At 36.0% G+C, this 17370-nt stretch overlaps 2 protein-coding genes across 3 annotated transcripts; both read left to right on the forward strand.

Annotated features, from left to right (window-relative positions):
• The first annotated feature begins 360 nt into the window (after nucleotides 1-360).
• Nucleotides 361-2159, forward strand: LOC111308054 (protein SOB FIVE-LIKE 5-like). Of its 2 annotated transcripts, none has more exons than XM_089742560.1 (4): nucleotides 361-1357; nucleotides 1444-1527; nucleotides 1615-1705; nucleotides 1839-2159. In XM_089742560.1, exons 1-4 carry the CDS (start codon nucleotides 941-943, stop codon nucleotides 1940-1942), a joined length of 696 nt encoding a protein of 231 aa, XP_089598686.1. In that variant the 5' UTR covers nucleotides 361-940; the 3' UTR covers nucleotides 1943-2159. The 2 variants fall into 2 exon arrangements, with proteins under 2 accessions (XP_089598686.1, XP_089598687.1); XM_089742561.1 differs by having other exon boundaries at nucleotides 364-1357; nucleotides 1632-1705; nucleotides 1839-2156.
• Nucleotides 2160-8249: 6090 nt separating this feature from the next.
• Nucleotides 8250-12481, forward strand: LOC111308055 (serine carboxypeptidase-like 18). Its single transcript, XM_089747356.1, has 15 exons — nucleotides 8250-8389; nucleotides 9033-9258; nucleotides 9371-9516; nucleotides 9662-9738; nucleotides 9834-9956; nucleotides 10165-10267; nucleotides 10491-10528; nucleotides 10630-10731; nucleotides 10829-10915; nucleotides 11020-11175; nucleotides 11276-11347; nucleotides 11439-11557; nucleotides 11743-11856; nucleotides 11976-12030; nucleotides 12130-12481. Exons 2-15 carry the CDS (start codon nucleotides 9146-9148, stop codon nucleotides 12211-12213), a joined length of 1389 nt encoding a protein of 462 aa, XP_089603482.1. The 5' UTR covers nucleotides 8250-8389; nucleotides 9033-9145; the 3' UTR covers nucleotides 12214-12481.
• Nucleotides 12482-17370: the final 4889 nt, after the last annotated feature.

A 17370-nucleotide genomic window follows, 5' to 3' on the forward strand; every position in this document is an offset into this window, starting at 1 on the left:
GTGCTAGCTAGCTTCGTTATGAGGACAAACAAATGGATTGTACTGGCAAAATATATTAAGATTTTGGATTATATATATTTTCTAAGATAAATTTTTTTAAAAATTTCATCTTTGAATATATAGTTTTTGGTTGTAGTTTTTCACCTAATTAAAATTGACTAAACATTACACATGGAAAGAATTAAAAGCTGAAAAAAGAAAGAAAAGGAATGATATACAGTTAGTACTTTTTGTCTTCAGAAGTTGCATAATTTCACTAAAAAAAAAGTTTGTAAACCCCAGAGCTGAAATTAACTAAACAAAATACATGGTATACATCTTTCTAAGGACCACATTTGCTTAAGAAAAATAGAATCTCAAACTAAAAACAAATTAAGGGCTTACACTGATGAGGCCAAGGCTAATGTCATCTCAACAAGAAAGTGAAAACTGGAAAAAGGCTTGAGATATAGAATAGAAGAGAAGAGATGGGATAGCTATCCATATAGTGAGGAAGACGTGTGCCTGGTTTTGTTAAAGAGGATATGCAGTGCCTCGCTGTCTTGCATGTGAAGGGGTTATGGCCTTTCACTTATCTCTCTTTCTTTACTTGCATGCACCCACTACAACCCACCCAACTGGCACTTTTGAGTTTTGATTCATCGCATTGAGAGCCGAATGGGGAGGGGTGACGACAAAACTATTCTAGGATTTGAGTCTGATTCTCTTGGTCTTTTCCACTCCCTTGGTTCCGTCCAACACCCGAATATAGGGACACATATAACTTCACCATCTAAGTTACTATTACCACCTTTTTATTATTATTATTATTATTTTTTTGGAAAAGGGGAGGTGGGGACTTCTGTTCTTGATAAAAAGGAGCCTGAGATAGAGGGAAAAAGCATTGAGGTGGGGGGTTTCTTTGGAGTAGGGACTTTGAGGAGACAAAGGAAACAAAAAAATGAATGTTTTGGCCTCAGAATGTAGTAGTGGGTGTGAGTCTGGTTGGACTAATTACTTAGAACAGTCTTTTCTATCTGCTAACCCTTCACATAAAGCTAATGGGTTCAATGATAAAAAGAGTGGTTTTTGTGAAGAACGTAGGAAGATTAGAGGTGAAGAAGAGGTTGATGATGAAGAAGAAGACCTTTCTATGGTTTCTGATGCATCTTCTGGGCCTCCACATTTCTATGAAGATAATGGTTATTTCAATGATGATAATCATTATCAATATACCGTACCTAAACGTGCTATGTTGAATAAAAATAATGGTGGTAAAAAACACAGAAACAAGGAACATCCAAGACACCGGGAAGATCAAGAGCTGCCCTCTTTTCTTGATGATACTGCCAGCTCTCCTCTCATCAATTTCTCCAAGGTAATAAGTTCACCTCGTTGATATCTTCTTTCAATCATTCTCTAATTCATAATGGTGTTAATTATGGGTTCTTGCCAATTTTCTAGAACAATTTCGCTCTCACCAGTAATCAAGCTTCAATGGAGAGTGTCTTTGATTATGCCCAGGGGTTCTCTGCGACACACTTTCAGGTAGTTGCCAATATTAATTTCCAGTTCCAGGTTTTTACCACAGCATTAACTTATATGTTCCAGTTGCTGATTGAAAAATGTTGATAGCCATTGAATTATTGCAGGGAGGACCTGCATTCCAAGACCACTTTGGTTTTTTTCAGTCTTCTCCATCTGGAAACCGGCTACAAAATAACCAGTTAAGTAATTTCCAATTGATTTTGTTTTTGCTTTAATTTCTAACATTGCACCATTTTTCACAATTACAATGTCTTAAGCATTCAGCATTATTTTTTGAACTATCACCTCATTGGAAGTTTCAAAATTGACAGGTGGCTTTAAGGAAAGAGAATGGAGTGCAGATGAGATGAGACAAGGTGGTAAAGTTTCTGTATATCAGCCTGCTCTTGCTGCTACTGGAGTTTGTGGCCCTTAAAAGAAATGGAACAGAGGGGATCTTGTTCCTGTTATTTTTCATTTCATTTTTTTTTCCAAATTTCTTTGTACCAGTTCATGCAATAGGAAATAACCTGAGAGAAAAAGTAGGAAATAAATTTCTTGTTCTTCAAAATTTGATTTTCCTGTCAAGGAAGTACTAACCAGCTGAGCCTTAATTTGTGGCGGCCTTTACATCTAATTATGTTTGGTCTTTGTTTTTGATGGAGCTCCATGCTATCTTTATAGCTCAAATTGCAGTTGATCACTTAAATTCAACTAAATACAAAAACACTCCAATAAAAAGAAATTAACTGCCATCAAACAGTATGAGAAGTATTTTATTTTCCCCACATTAAGTACTGTAGTTTCAGGATACTAACTTCACTTCAATAAAGCAAAACCAATAGTGATCAGTTTTTATACAGAAGCCTATCTAAAAGGTACAAATAGGTATATCCTTGCTTTTAGATATGGATGTTCCCATTGCAATGAAAGTATTAGCTTTATCACATGCTTCATTATGCTTCCTAACCTTTTGACATTCCTCTCATCTTGTCCCCCATCATCCTCGGTTAAGTCCCATGCTTGGTGTAATAAATTATGCTTCCTATTAATCTTTTAGAAGATGCGAGAACTACTTCCTATCCACAATTTCAAGCCGTCAAGGATAAGAGATCAAGAAACCAAGCCATGTCGGCTGTTGCATGGATGTGCAGGAGGAGGTAGATCATTTATGGATGTTAGTTTAGTCTTTAGTCTTTTCTTGTTTGGTAAAATTTAAACCTAAAACCGACACCATTTGTCAAGTACACACTATTTTGCAAGTGAACTATTATTTGACATTTTTTAATGGTATTGTTTAATCTCTAACGCTATTCTTTTCAACACAAAACAGGACATATGGATGTTACATACACCTAACTTTGGCAGCTATTCAAATAGAATATGATCAAATAAAGATGAGATATACTCAGATTTTATTAGGTGGGATTTTCCCCTATATCAAAATTGAAAAGCTAGCTCTTTCTATGTCTGAGTAGTAAAATCGAATCATGGAAAGGGCTTGGTCATCAAGACAGACAAGACCCCCAATTTTCTATGTGTCAAGTCAGGGCTCCATCCACCCTAATAGTTCCATTTCTCTTTATAACTCAAAAGTTTCGCCCTAAATATGCACATCAGAATGAGACAGGATGATGGAAAGTGTAATGGGGTGATGGGCATTCATATCAGAGCTCAGAGATGAGGAAGGAAATGACAAAGCTAATGTTCGAATATTTCATATGCATCTCCATGACCCTTTTTTAAGCCCCGAAGATCCTGCCTGTGATTTTCCTGACCCGAAGGAACATGCCTCATTATATTTAATAATTTGCTCTTCAATCTCATTCGGAAAGGCTCTTATTTTTAAAACATTTCTTATATGATTTGTGAATGCCCCTTTGCTCCCTCCAACCCTGTCTGCTTTGCAGCTGTCATCGAAATTGATGTCATGGCACAATTATATGTCTCTCCCTATGATTTTTTTTATTCATCTAACTATTCCCAGTCAGTTCCTACTGAGATTATACAATTTGGTTTCTGTTGAAAATGTTGAAAAGGGATAAAGAAACGATAGCACTTGGGGAATTTAGGATGTCAAAAGTTCTGACCTATCTAACCCACATGTGCTATTTCATTATATTTTAATCTTCAGCATTGGGAGTTCTCAATCTTAGTAAAAAAAAATATTACAAAGAAAGAAAGAAGAAGCAAAGCTGAAGACAAATCAACAAAAAATATGTGTATTTTATACATAAAACTAATGCTAGAGTGTTTGCCTTGTTGCATTCCATCAAATTGGATAAGGATCTAAGAAAGTATGGGAAAAACATTTATTGTTCTTCCAACAACCACCAAAACAAAGCCTTCAATTCCCTGTAACATACAATGGGGAATGCAGCCGTTGTGATGTCTCTAGTACTTATTTAACGTCTCCATTGCTACTTTAACAAGGCTTGTTTCTTTCCATGGCAGCAGTCTGCTTGTCTCCTATCGCCTAATGTCATAAAGCTGCCATGCATGTGTTACAAATCAGAGAGCATGGGCACTCTCATCTCTGATCTCTGCCACTACAATCTATATCTCTAGAGTGCACTATTTTTTTTTCTCTTCCAGTTTGCGGATCTCGTTAGAGAAGGCACTAAATCTTGGTTTTGGCTGCACATGATTTTCTGCAATAATAAAAATTAAATTTATGAATGTACTTTAAAATAAATTTGTAAACATTCAATTCAAAGCCAAGTGAACCTGCCAGAATTGACAAGTGTCTGTACAAAGAAATTCCAATTACTTAACCTGGCATCAGCTTTGGCGACTGATCTTGGGCTAAACCAAAGTCCATGAACTCAGAGTTAAACTTTTAGTAATTCTTCTACTTCGTTGAATTGAATGCAGGATAGCAGAAGAAAAGCATTACTCCTATATATATTGTGGTCCTACCACAGAATGTTAACAAAAGCATCAGCTTTCAAATTTCTTGGACTATCTTAAATATCAGGAAACTCCATTAATGTCAGTGAAGATCCTAGTTTTAAAACATCAACACATAATAGCTGTCCAGGTCAATCGGATTGCCAAAGCACTACCAGAAGGATGGAGTTTTATTACAGTATCAAAAGCAAAAGATGTAGAAAGCATGAATCCCATTATCACAGGAACTAGAGGACAGGGGTCAGCACAATAAATGGATTGTTTAAAATGTGCAAGACATTCCATCACCACATGCCACCAAAGATTTTTCTTTTTCTTTTTTCTTTTCCCGGAAAAGGTTTAAGCCAGATAAAGCTATCAATGATGAAGCCATGTAACAAATTTCAACTAAAACTCGTATCGAATTTTACAGATCACCTTGCAAAGAAAATTATTGGTAGTATTCAACTTTTATTAACTCAATTAACTTTTATAGGGTAAGATTTTTAAATATTTTATCCCAAAAAAAAAAGTTTTGAGTACAATGCCAAAAAAATAGAAAACTTATCCTATCGTACTGTATATTGCAATACATACTCTGTATGCTATTATGCTTTTTCAGAATTGGATTATAATAAACCTGAAATTGATTCTGCCATGCATGAAAAAGAAAAAAAAAGTAAGTGGAGCATGTATTGGGACTTAGTTTTCTTTATTTTATTGGTACTATTCTTAAGAAAATTTTTTACAGTATTTAATTTAGTCGGTAAGGTTTTGGCAAGAAAAACAGTAAAAGGATGAGTGAGGTCAAGAACAGTATAACACGTTTTTTTGGTTCTGAAACTTTTGGTAGCACAATGAACAAAGCATGCATTTGGACTTAGTTTTCTTTATTTTATTGGTACTATTCTTCAGAAAATTCTTTACAGTATTTAATTTAGTCGGTAAGGTTTTGGCAAGAAAAACAGAAAAAGGATGAGTAAGGTCAAGAACAATATAACACGTTTATTTTGTTCTGAAACTTTTGGTAGCACAAGGAACAGAAACAGTACATGCAGATTGCAGGGTGAAGTTGTCGAGCCATCGAGGACAAAGCGAAATGGGTGGATTGTTGGATGCCAGGCACGAAAGAGAAATGGGTGCCGTTGAAGTCTTGTCATAACGCAATATGGATTGCGGAAGAAGAAATAAAGTTTCTTTAGTTTTGTATTCATATATTTCAAGGCTTCCGTCGTAGCAAATTGGTAGTTCCTCCTGAATTAATTTGAAACTCTTTCTTGGGCCAATATTTCGTTTTCTATAAGAAAAAAGAGTTGACTCACTATAGTTTTCATTTAAGCATAGGAAGCCGAAAGCCCACGACTAAAGCCTACTTCATTTTGATAACAAAGTTAAGGGCAGATGTAGCAAAGTGCTCTATAACAAATTCAAGGGTTGTGCCGGTTGGGGTTCATGATTCAATTTGGTAGAGAGTTGTATTTTAGAGGCAGAGTTCCATGGTGTTTTGGAAGGGCTGGAATCGGCTTGGAAAAAGGGTTATAGAAATGTGATGGGGGACTTTAACACCTTGTTGGCTTTCAACAAAAATTATTCATCCTTTACAAGAGGAGGATCCTTTAAGTCAGGTGATCTTGGTTGGAATGCAAAAGATTTGGCACCAAGAATTGGCATTATCTGATTACTCATGTCTATAGGAGGTAAATAAATGTGTTGATCTACTTGGGTATTCGGCTAAGCCAGGTAGTAAGGGCCTCACATATTTAGATCACCCTCATCCTCATCAAGTACTGCATTGCATTTTCTTTAAGATTGCCATTAAGAAATGCGGGTTCAAATCCCGACAGCGGAAGTTTGTTTTTGATTTATTCTTTTTTTCTCATTCTTGGACGAAAAAGAGAAGAGTTTGAATCTGGATTCACTGTAAGATTCATTTAAGCTTATAAAGCCGGAAGCCCGCTATGAAAAGTCAATCCACTTCATTTCCCCAATAAAATTAAAAGTATTGTTAGCTCAATTGTTTGTTTGAATTCCAGCAGGCAGCGGAAAAATAACTTTTGTTTTTTCTTGTCAGTATTCGTGGCCCAATGAAATAGAAGAGACCATCTCATAAGCCCAAGGGAGGTTGTTGGTGACGAAAGATTGAAAGTCTTTCAAAGAGTCTTTAGAAGAGTCTTAGTGGTTGGCAACACATTTTTATAGTTGCCGCCCTCCCATCCCTCATTCAGTTCTTGAATTTTGGAAGGCATGAATTTATATGACTACCTTCCGCTGGTAATTCGTAAGACGATGATTTCGGGTTCAAATCCCAGCAGCTGAATTTATTCTTTTGAAGTTGATTTAGAACAAGTTCTAAACATCATCCGATCATTTTGGACCAAAAAAAAAATGTAAATAGAAAATGGAAATCTATTCAATGATAAAATTTGATTTGCAGTAGAAGTTGCAAATTTCAAAAACCTAGTCAAGTCGCAGAAGAAGGGTTATTTGTTAGCTTTTAAGCCAATCAAGAATACCCTTTTGTGCTTCTGTCAGGTGTTGCTCACTCTTCCCTTTCACACTTCCTTCTATGAATTCAAAGTAATCCTTGTAGTTTCGCTTACAATAAATAATTCTGTAAGATAACAATTGAAAAGAAGACACAAAACACTCTGAAAAGGTAGATGGATGGAAAAAGGAAAACAGAGAAAAAGTAACCTGCAAACATTGCAGCTTCAAAATGCATGCATTAGAGTTACAAAACGTTAACAACATTCAGGAGAAGATTTATATACTTAATTTAAATTAAAAGTGGAAGTTAAAATAAAGAAACAAAAAACAGAACTAAAAATAAGAGCATTGTTGAATTGGTCGAAGTCATCTGAACTCAAAATTCGCATACTTCCGTGACATCATAAAAGCTTTTAGTTCAAACAGTTGACATGAGAAGTAACGAAAATATTCATAGTTCAAAAGCTTTTGAACTCAACCCTTTGAACACTCCAGTTATCGCAGTCAACCGGCTTTTAATTTGGCGAACATGCTCCAAATTGAGAGTACTAATCTTTGAGGTCAATTTATCTAAGGCTGGATGAGCCTCTTGCTCTAATGTCCTTGCCTGCCGTGGAAAAAGAACAACGCAATGGCCAAAAAAGTTCAAGGACAAACTAAAAGAGAGTAAGAATGCGTACTTCATTTTCTAAGCAGCTTCAAGGCATGCCTCCAATGCAACATACTCAAATGGGAGAATCTTTTGATCCATCTTGGTGCTCATGACCTCGTTTCTCTTCTGCCTTACCTTCCTCATCTTGAATCTGGGACTGTGAAAACCTTGCGGACAAATTCTGGGAACTAGTTCCAACTATGCAGCTGGAAATCATCAATAGCACTCTCCAAATGATAGACTCAGCGAATAAAAACATAACTTTACCTTGTTGAATTAAGCGAATTTCATTGATGCGTAAACAAGGCAGTAAAAAGAGTCCTCAACTCCTTCACCTAGTGGTTGAAGAGCTACGAAGACATTAAGATCTTTGTTTCAAATCAAGACTTCCTTCCCTTCCCACTTGTCATGGTTACGCCGATCCTATGTAATAAAAAAAGAAAAGCAGTAAAAAGAATAAGAACACTAAATCGAAAACCCATAAAACAAAATCCACTAAACAAAGACATATAAAAACCTGGGCTTTGGTTGCTTGATAATGACGCAAAATCCGGCTATGCAACTCGTTAACGAACGGCGTAACCGAAGGTTCCTTAGAATTCAACAGCAAAACCTCTTGGGCCATGATGATTGCCTTAATGTGTTCCAATTGATCACGATCGCTCTTTCTCCACCCAGAATCGTCGACGGGTACGACAGAAGCGGGTCCAAGATCCAAAGATCTCGATCAGGTAAACCCGTGCGTCTCATGATATCATGCTTTCCGGCCTCCACCACCTGGGTCTGGCTCGTCGAGTCCAGTAAAAGCAATGCCGGGACATCGGACCCTTTTTCTAATGAGCAGCGACGGTGAAGGTAAGAATTTGATATGGATTTGGAGTGGGCCACTTTGATGGATTCAGGTTATCTTGGGGTTTGGCAGTGGCTAAGCCCTACGTTCAGCAATAAGTTTAGTTTGATAATTTCACTCTTCAAACTCTGATGCAGTTATTAATTATATCGGTTGAACTATGCTTGGTTTCTTGATTAAAAATGTTTTCATGGGCCCCGATAAAATTCGATTTCAATGATCTTGGGATCTGAAGATGATCTCTATAAAAAAAAAAGAAAAAAGAAAAATCAGATTATTTCTTTCGTAAAACTTGCTATATAATCTTGAAATATTGTTAGCATATTTAAGGATTAAAATTTATGGTTATATTATTCAGTGAAATTAAAATATAATAAAAAATTCAACACGTATTTATAGTACAATGACAAATTTAGTTTTAATCTCAAATTCCAATGATCAGTGAACTAATCAATTTTGGTAGTTGAAGAAAAAGTAATAAAACATAAATAAAGGATTAGTGCTAATTCTTAATGAGAAATATGTTTTAACAGTATAGAATTAAAACGATCTATCTACAACCAAGTTCCTTAACAGTATTAGCTAGTCAGAACTCCTAATGCAGAAGAAATTGTACTAAGCATGGCGGTCTTTGTCATTGACTGGCAGCTCTATTCGTTGAGGAGTAGAGGTAAAGCCCCGGCACTGGTCCCAACTCAAATAAACAAAAATTGGTGCGGCTAAAGGCAGAGCACGAGACAGCCCGTAAGCACTTGATCAAAATGTTTCTTCGACTACTTTTACTTCTAACCATCTTCGAGATTTCCATGTCACAGTCAATAATCCGGAATTTACCAGGCTTTTCTGGTAATCTTCCCTTCAAACTTGAAACCGGGTATGTCTATATTGAAGAACTTCTGCTGTTTATGCTGCATTTTTCGCTCCTTATAATTCCAATGTGAGTGTCAACTATTGATTCTAGCTGTCTCTTATATTGATCAATTAAGGTACATTGGAGTAGGTGATTTGGATGAAGTGCAACTATTCTATTACTTCATTGAGTCTGAGAGGAACCCAAGAGATGACCCCCTTCTGCTCTGGCTCACCGGTGGCCCTGGTTGCTCTGCTTTCTCTGGTCTTGTTTATGAGATTGGTACGTTTCTTATCCTTCACACATGGATATCTCTTCTGCCTTTTGCTCGTCAGACCTTAAACAACAACCTCTCTTTACCTTATAGTCAACGTCTACTATGAACCAAACGTTTAAGTACGGATGATATCTTTGTGAATATCTGTAGGTCCATTAACTTTCAATTATAGTAATTCCAAAGGAACCAAGCCAACATTTCAGCTGAATCCATATTCATGGACGAAGGTTCTAAGATCTTAGCCAGCTGATTCATTTGTTTGTTTATTTTCAAGAAAATTATGCATTCCTTTGTTTCATTGACAATTAGAGCAAATCTACAGGTTGCCAACGTTATATTTCTGGATCAACCGGTTGGTACTGGATTCTCATATGCAACAAAAGCAGAAGGATATAATACTAGTGATACATCATCAGCAGCACAAACCTATGAATTTCTAAGGAAGGTGAGCACAACCTGTTAAAGGGATTAATGGAAGAACAGAGAAAACTTTTGGCAACTGATTCACGCATTTGAGTTACAAACAAAGAGTACTGATTATTAAAGAGACCAAGTTTGCATTTTCCTTTATGCAAGCATACCTAAGCTAGGATTTTGATCCAGGGGTTCAAAATAGCAGGATTTAATTCTATTGTGACTGACATATTTTGCAGTGGCTTATGGTCCATCCAGAGTTCCTTTCAAATCCACTTTATATTTCTGGCGACTCTTACTCCGGTATAACTGTTCCAGTCATCGTTCAAGAAGTGTTAAATGGTATAACTCATGTTTGCAGTAGTCAGTTTTTACATATCTTTAACAAGCTTCCATTATTTGGGTAAAATGAAAGCTGCATAAAAGAGTTTCATATTATTTAAAACCATTTGTTGCCTGTCAGCAGGCAAATGGAAGGAAAATGTAGAAATGGAAACTTTCCTAGAGCTTTTCAGTTTTAACATAAGATGTTGATTCATCTTCATTTTTTAATTTATTATTTCAGGTCTTCAAATTGGACATCAGCCGCCAATGAATCTCCAAGTATATATCTCCAATTTAATAGCAACTAAAACTTACTTTCCTTTCTCTGATTGACTTTCCGAGTCATGATTGAAATAATGTTTTTTTCTCACTGGACTCAGGGATACATCCTAGGCAACCCTGTAACAGATGCAGAATATGACTTGAACTCTAGGATTTTGTTTGCTTATCGAAAGGCACTCATATCAAAGAGTCTCTATGAGGTAAGATAATAGTTTCTTTTTAGTGATTATCATTAATTCATTTCAGTTCTTGTACAGTGCAATTCTATAATATGCAATATAAATAAATCTATTCAAGTCAACAAAAAGAAACTGCAAGGGGGAATATACAACTCCAGATCCAAACAACACAGCCTGCATGTCTGATCTTCAAGCTGTTACTCAGGTGAGCAGGTTAAAATTCTATTGGTTTTCATATGATCATTCTTTGATTTTCCAAGTTTTACGGGCACGAAACTGATCAAGCATTTCAAGTTTTATGTTTGCTAGTGCTTTGGAAACATAAATGTGGCACAAATATTGGAACCGAACTGTAATAGATTGTCTCCAAAACCAAAAAGACCGAAGTGGGATCATAGATCACTTGGCGACAGCTCTTTAGCTGTTCTTCTGTCATCTCCTCAGTCTGCTGAACTGTGGTGCCGGGTAAATGACAGACTTCCCATCTATTTTACATTGCAGTACTCTACATATTTAGATTAAAGTGACCGTTGTCCAAGTATATAACTAATTTCTTTGTCTGCAGAACTATCATTATCTCTACTGCTACGTTTGGGCTAATGATAAAACTGTCAGAAGTGCTCTTCATATTCGAGAGGTTTATTTAATACTGAATTATAACAAATGTTAAAGTCTCTGATATCATGTAAATTCTAAAAAACATCTTCACAGCTGACAAAATTATTCAGGGAACAATTGGGGAGTGGTTGAGATGCAATGGCAGCTTATCCTATGATTATGATGTCTCGACTAGTATTGGTTATGAGCGAAACCTGACCAGGGAACGGCTTCGAGCTCTCATTTACAGGTAATGCCATTTAAACTTTTGTTCTTCATAGTTCATAGTTTGCTATACCTGTAAACCATAAACCATCCGTAGATTGATGATCAAGTTATGGTCTTTTAATTGGTCCAACCACATGTATTTTCTTGGACTTTTAAGTTTTAATTCCCTAGCTAGCTAAACAAAACTTTTTCTGCTCTCCATCGTAGTGGTGATCATGATATGGCTAGACCTTATTTGGGCACACTAGCATGGATAGAATCATTGAATTTGACATTCCAGGTTGATTGGTATCCATGGTTCGTTGATGGTCAGGTTGCAGGGTACGTATGTTTCTATTTGAAAAATCCATTCTATACTCTTTCTTATCTCCATCTTCCCATGCTATTATTATTCAAACTTTTCTATTCCTCCACTTTGGTTCTTTCCTTTTCTTTTGAAGGTATAGTATGAATTACGCGGAGGAGAAGTACTCTTTGACATACGCAACAATTAAGGCAAGAATTCTCTAATCAACCTTTCCAAATTCCAATTATATTTTCATTCAAACGCTACCAAAAGATTGATTGCATCACCAATCTCATGTGGTTGCACAGGGTGGGGGTCACACTGCTCCAGAATACAAGCCTAAAGAAGCCCTTGCCATGATTGAAAGGTGGCTCGCTCATTTCCCATTATGAAAGCTTAACAAGCTCCGAGAATCAAGATAATTAGTTAGCAGTAGTTTAATCTAATTCATAGTTGAACCTTCAAGGTTTCAACCAATAATATGACGCTTTAGTTTCATTTGAGATCAAAGCAACTTAGTTTCATTGGCCCATCAAATAATTTATGTTCCCTGTATATGCTTCATTATCTGATTTGCCCCCATATATGTACATAGAAGCTTGGGTATAATTTCTTGGACTCACCATAATATGGCTGAAGCCAACCAATTGAAGGTTCTTGATAACACCGCCTCCAGGCTCGGTTCCCACAACCTCTCTCCGTCTCACATTCTTTGATCTGCAATGGTTTTCTTTTCCTAATATACAACGCTTTTTATTCTACCAATCCCCATGCTCAACCTTGGACTTCATGGAAACCATTCTGCCATTGCTAAAACACTCTCTCTTACTCTCAAACAATATATTTTTTCCCATTCAAAACCAATATTATGTGCTCTCCATCACCTGAAAAGCCTTATATCCATTATAAAGATGTGATTTTGTTAGTTCCATGGTTGTCAAATCCACTGCAGATTTCAACCATGTCGTTGCCAATTATCCTCTAGATGTTAAATTGTTACAACTGTAGACACCTCGTTTAATAAACATTTAATAAGAAATTTAAGTTATTTTGACTCAATTTAATTTCAAACACAAAGATTTAAAATCGATGGGGTTTGAGTTCATCCGATATCTAATAAATTGTTTTTTTATGATTATTTTTATTTTTGTTTTATTTAACAACAAAGATAATGAAAGAAAGATAATAGAATAAATAAGATAAATATATATTTATCTGATTCATTCTATATTGTTGTAGTTAACTTTAGGTCCTATCAATACTTTGCTTACAAAATAGATTAGTCATTGTTTTCCTTCTTCTTTTTGGATTAAGATCGAGTTGAAAGTCTGATATGTGCTAGCCAAATACAATATAATGTGTTGCCAGTCCTCGAGTTAGACAGGACATGTAAAGAGGATAAGAACTCTTTGAGCTCATCAAAAGCTTTTTGGCATTGAAGAGGTCATTTGAAGTCAGAGACATTCCTAAGAGTTTTGAAGAACGTTGGTCATAGTTTTGTCGATCTAGACATAAATCGGCTAAGCGTGACTATTTTGCCTAATCTCTGCATTTCTTTTACCAACGTCAGCGCTTTCATTTTTGAGATCGCCTAAACCTTATCGAGGTTTGCCTCTATCCCCCTTTGATTAATCATGTAATCAAGGAACTTGCCTGATGTAACCTCAAAAGCACATTTGCTTGGGTTAAGTCTTGTATTATACTTTTTCAAAATGTTGAAAGTTTTTCTGAGGTTTTTCAGGTAGTTGGTTAAACTCTAGCTCTTGACTATCATGTCGTCTACATATACCTCCATATTACGATTGATCTGGTCTTTGAACACCTTGTTCATCAATCTTTGGTAGGTCACCCATGCATTTTTCAATCCGAAGGGCATGACCTTGTAGCAGTAAAGGCCTTTTTAGGTGATAAAGGTTATTTTATCCTCATCTTTTTTTAATATTTTGATCTGCTTGTAGCCGGAATAAGCATCCATGAAGTTAAAGAGGCCATGCTCGGCACTATCATTTACTAACTGAATTATGCTAGGGATGAGGAAGCTATCTTTTGGACAAACTTTATTCAGATTGGTAAAGTCCAAGCACATTCTCCATTTTTTACTATGCTTTTTGAGTATGACCACATTAGCTATCCACTCATGATAGTAGACCTCATGATAGTAGACATCCCTGATAGAGTCAGCTTATAATAATTTGTCAATCTTTTCCTCAATGACCTGTTGTCTTTCAAAGGTAAAAGTTCTTTTCTTTTGCTGAATTGGTTTGACCTTGGGATTACTGTGTAGTCTGTGGACCATCACATTGGTATCAATTTCAAGCATATCGAACGGTGTCTAAGTAAACAGGTTGGCATTATCTTTTATGAGTTAAATTAGTTGGTTTTTATGCTGGAGCTTGGCTTCGATTTGCATGTATTTTTTAGGAATGTTGTTCCAGAACGAAATTGTCATGAGGTCGTCAGTTGGCTGGGTCAGTTTGTATCTGAGTATGACCTTTAATCGATAAGTTCTTTTTGTTCCATTAGCTTGAGATCATTTTTTGCGAGAGCATATCTTGATGTGATGACTAGTATATTGAACAACATGTTGAACGTATTAGTAGAAGTAAAGTATATTCTTTATTTAATGTTGTATTTTGGTCGACGTGTTAGCTCAATCCAAATAACATTAAATTTTTTACATCGACTTAGGAACTTAGTCATTTCTATTGTTGTTTCAAAAAATTCAAGAAATAGGACAAAATTAAAGTTTTTCAAAGCTTAGAAGCTCATAGTGGCTTAAAAGTGTGCTTCTCCCAGATCGATCTTATGTTTTATACTCTTGTCAATGGTTTCCTACTCTTTATCAATTTTTTGTGTGGGTTTCTCTTTGCTTTCCTTCTCAGTGTTGGTCGAGCTGTCTATTTACTTCCCAGTCCTATTTTTTATTATTATGATGTAACATTACCGTATTGTAGACTGGTCTTATTGAACTTTTCTAACCCCTATAGGTGTTAAGAATTTTACCTTCAAATAAGGAGTTGAGCTTATAAGCCACATAACAGGTTGGCTAGGTCAGGTTAATATTATGTTGTAGGCAGATGGGATATCCACTACCATGAACTCCACGATCGAGGTGATTGTTTTTAGTTTGATCTCTAAAAAGATTGAGAGCTTGATAGTTCTTTTTATAGGCACTTACTCATTTTTAAACCCCATAATGTGGTGTTGATTAGTTTCAATTGATCTTCATTAATCTCTGTTTTCTTGAAACAGCTATATTACATAACGTCAGTCAAACTCCTATTGTTAAATAAGATTATTTTAGCCACATAGTTATACACCAAGGTTATGATCACTATGGCATCATCATATGGGTGTTGGATCCCCTCAAGATCTTTCAAGTTGAATGAGATCAGCTCGTCTCTCCAGTCTTTTTCTTTCTTACCTAAGTTACCTACTGCCATTACCATGCCCAGGTTAAACTTCCTCTTTGCTGAGGTAGAGCTACCCTTGTGATCACGTTAATCACCTTGGTAATTGACTTGCTAGTTTTAGCTTGGCCCTACTTTTGATTTGGCTATTTCTTCGAGTATCTTTTTTTTCTTGATATGTTCTTTCTTGTTTGCCTTAAGTGGGCACTTTGAGTTTATGTCTGTAGTCTTTTCTAAACTGATCTTATCTTTTCTGTCCCACGAATCTCTTCAACTAACCTTGCCTTATCAAAGCTTTAATTACATTTTTTAGGTCGATACAGTCTTTGGTATTATAGCCGATGTTCTTATGAAAGGTATTTTTTTTTGGGTCCCGCTTGTATTTTACTCAGTGGCTTAAGCCATCTGAGGTTAAAATTTTTTTTGACTTACATCAAAATCCTTATACGAGAGGTATTTGTATAGTGTAGCTTTTTTATCCACTGAGGCTTTTAACCCTATGTTGTTTTCCTTTTCAGAGAGAATCATAAAATTATTTACCTTTTTTACAACCAAAGAAAGAGGATGAGCCTTTCTCACATTGGTTTATTTTCATTGTAGTTTAAGTGTTGATATATTTCTCTATTATTAGTAGCGTCGATATATTCCTTATCGTTGAGTTCACTAGTCAGTGCGACAACAGTGATTGTCTATTTCAAGTCTTTAACCTATAGAGCTTTCGCGTTAAAACGCATGACATAGCTTTCTAGGGTTTCATTTTACCCTTGGTGAATTGACATCAAGCTCATGGTCATTTTTTTAGCTCTTCAACTATTCATAAATCGGGACAAGAATAGTGGCTGAGCTTTTTGAATGTAATGATCGACCTTGGCTCTAGAATGCTATACCAAGATTGAGCTGCGCCTTTCAATGTAATGGCCAGACCTTTGCACATTAGAGCTTTATTTACCTCATGTATCATAATATTAGTTCTATAAAGTTTTAAATGATCAAAGGGATCAAAAGTACCAATATATGTTTTCAAAGTTGTCATTTTGAATCTTTTGGGAGGCATGGCTTTATCAATCTCTTTAGTAAAAGATGAGGTCTTCAAGAATTTGAGCCTATCCTCAAATGTCATTGCTTTTGTTTTTAGCTTTTTTTTTCATGGCTTGCATCCAAGCTTTCAAATCTCTGTTCGGTTGAAGTTCGTGGTCTATTTATTTGGACTTTTGGGTAGTGGCATGTGTGAAATTGTGGCTAGGACAATAAGAAGTTAGGTTTATGTGTTTTTCTTTTCTAGAGGCTGATGAGGCTTTTGCCTCTTTGTAGCTCGATTGCTTGACAACAATTTTTTGACCTTGTGTGAGTAAGTTTGGCACTTTAAAAACTTTTGGTGGGAGTTATAGTTTGCAGTATCTTATTGAGAGATTGCATTTACTTAGTCAGGGCTTAAAATTGCTCCATAGTCGGTCATACCTATGGTTGAGCTGGGTGGATAAAATGCTAGCTTTGGTAAGTTTTTGTTATAGCCGAGGCGATTGCCTCTCATTCTTTTTAAGTTCTTTTTCTTGGTGGCATTGTTTTGTGTTCGACTAATATGAAAATGTTATCCTTTACTTTGCGCGCCAAATGTTGGTGCCAAGTTCTAACCTAAGGGTGTTCTTGTAAGTGCAGAAAAAAAGGACGTTTAGAGGCAAAGGTAGGATGTGTTCCCTGCCTTTACACTATGACGCACAAGTCAGTAAGGATAAGATAAAAAAAGAAGTAAAAAAGTAGGAAAGAAAAAAAGAAAAGAATGGGATAAACTTAGCTTTATGGTGCCTAAGTCTTTATATTTATAGGTAAGCTGAGGGAGACAAAAAAGGGACAATTAGGACAAGGCCGAACTGAGGTGGCACTGACCATGTCAGATCGACTTGACATATCAGGTTAGCACAAATAACTAAGATATCTCGGGTTATCTGTTGAAGGCTTTGAGAGGAGAAAAGACTACTATATCTTTTTGACCATTATATGTCCCTAATATGTGGTTTCATGTATTTGATGAGATCTTGACATTTGTTTACAGGGCGTGTGGTGACTTGACTTGCCTTGAAAAATCACTTTTTTTATGGAACAAGGATGTGATCAAGGATGCTGATGAGATAGAGTCCTTCG

Source organism: Durio zibethinus, chromosome 2 (genome assembly GCF_047325235.1).
Source record: "Durio zibethinus cultivar Kanyao isolate XHJ-2024 chromosome 2, ASM4732523v1, whole genome shotgun sequence".
NCBI lineage: Eukaryota > Viridiplantae > Streptophyta > Magnoliopsida > Malvales > Malvaceae > Durio > Durio zibethinus.

What these genes read in the sequence shown, in the direction of transcription:
- LOC111308054 (XM_089742560.1), top strand. Translation starts at nt 941, where the DNA reads ATGAATGTTTTGGCCTCAGAATGTAGTAGTGGGTGTGAGTCTGGTTGG. An exon ending in CTCTCATCAATTTCTCCAAG is followed by an intron (nt 1,358 to 1,443) that starts GTAATAAGTTCA and finishes CCAATTTTCTAG; the next exon opens with AACAATTTCGCTCTCACCAG. An exon ending in TCTCTGCGACACACTTTCAG is followed by an intron (nt 1,528 to 1,614) that starts GTAGTTGCCAAT and finishes AAATGTTGATAG; the next exon opens with CCATTGAATTATTGCAGGGA.
- LOC111308055 (XM_089747356.1), top strand. Translation starts at nt 9,146, where the DNA reads ATGTTTCTTCGACTACTTTTACTTCTAACCATCTTCGAGATTTCCATG. An exon ending in CCCTTCAAACTTGAAACCGG is followed by an intron (nt 9,259 to 9,370) that starts GTATGTCTATAT and finishes TGATCAATTAAG; the next exon opens with GTACATTGGAGTAGGTGATT. An exon ending in CTTCGAGCTCTCATTTACAG is followed by an intron (nt 11,558 to 11,742) that starts GTAATGCCATTT and finishes TCTCCATCGTAG; the next exon opens with TGGTGATCATGATATGGCTA.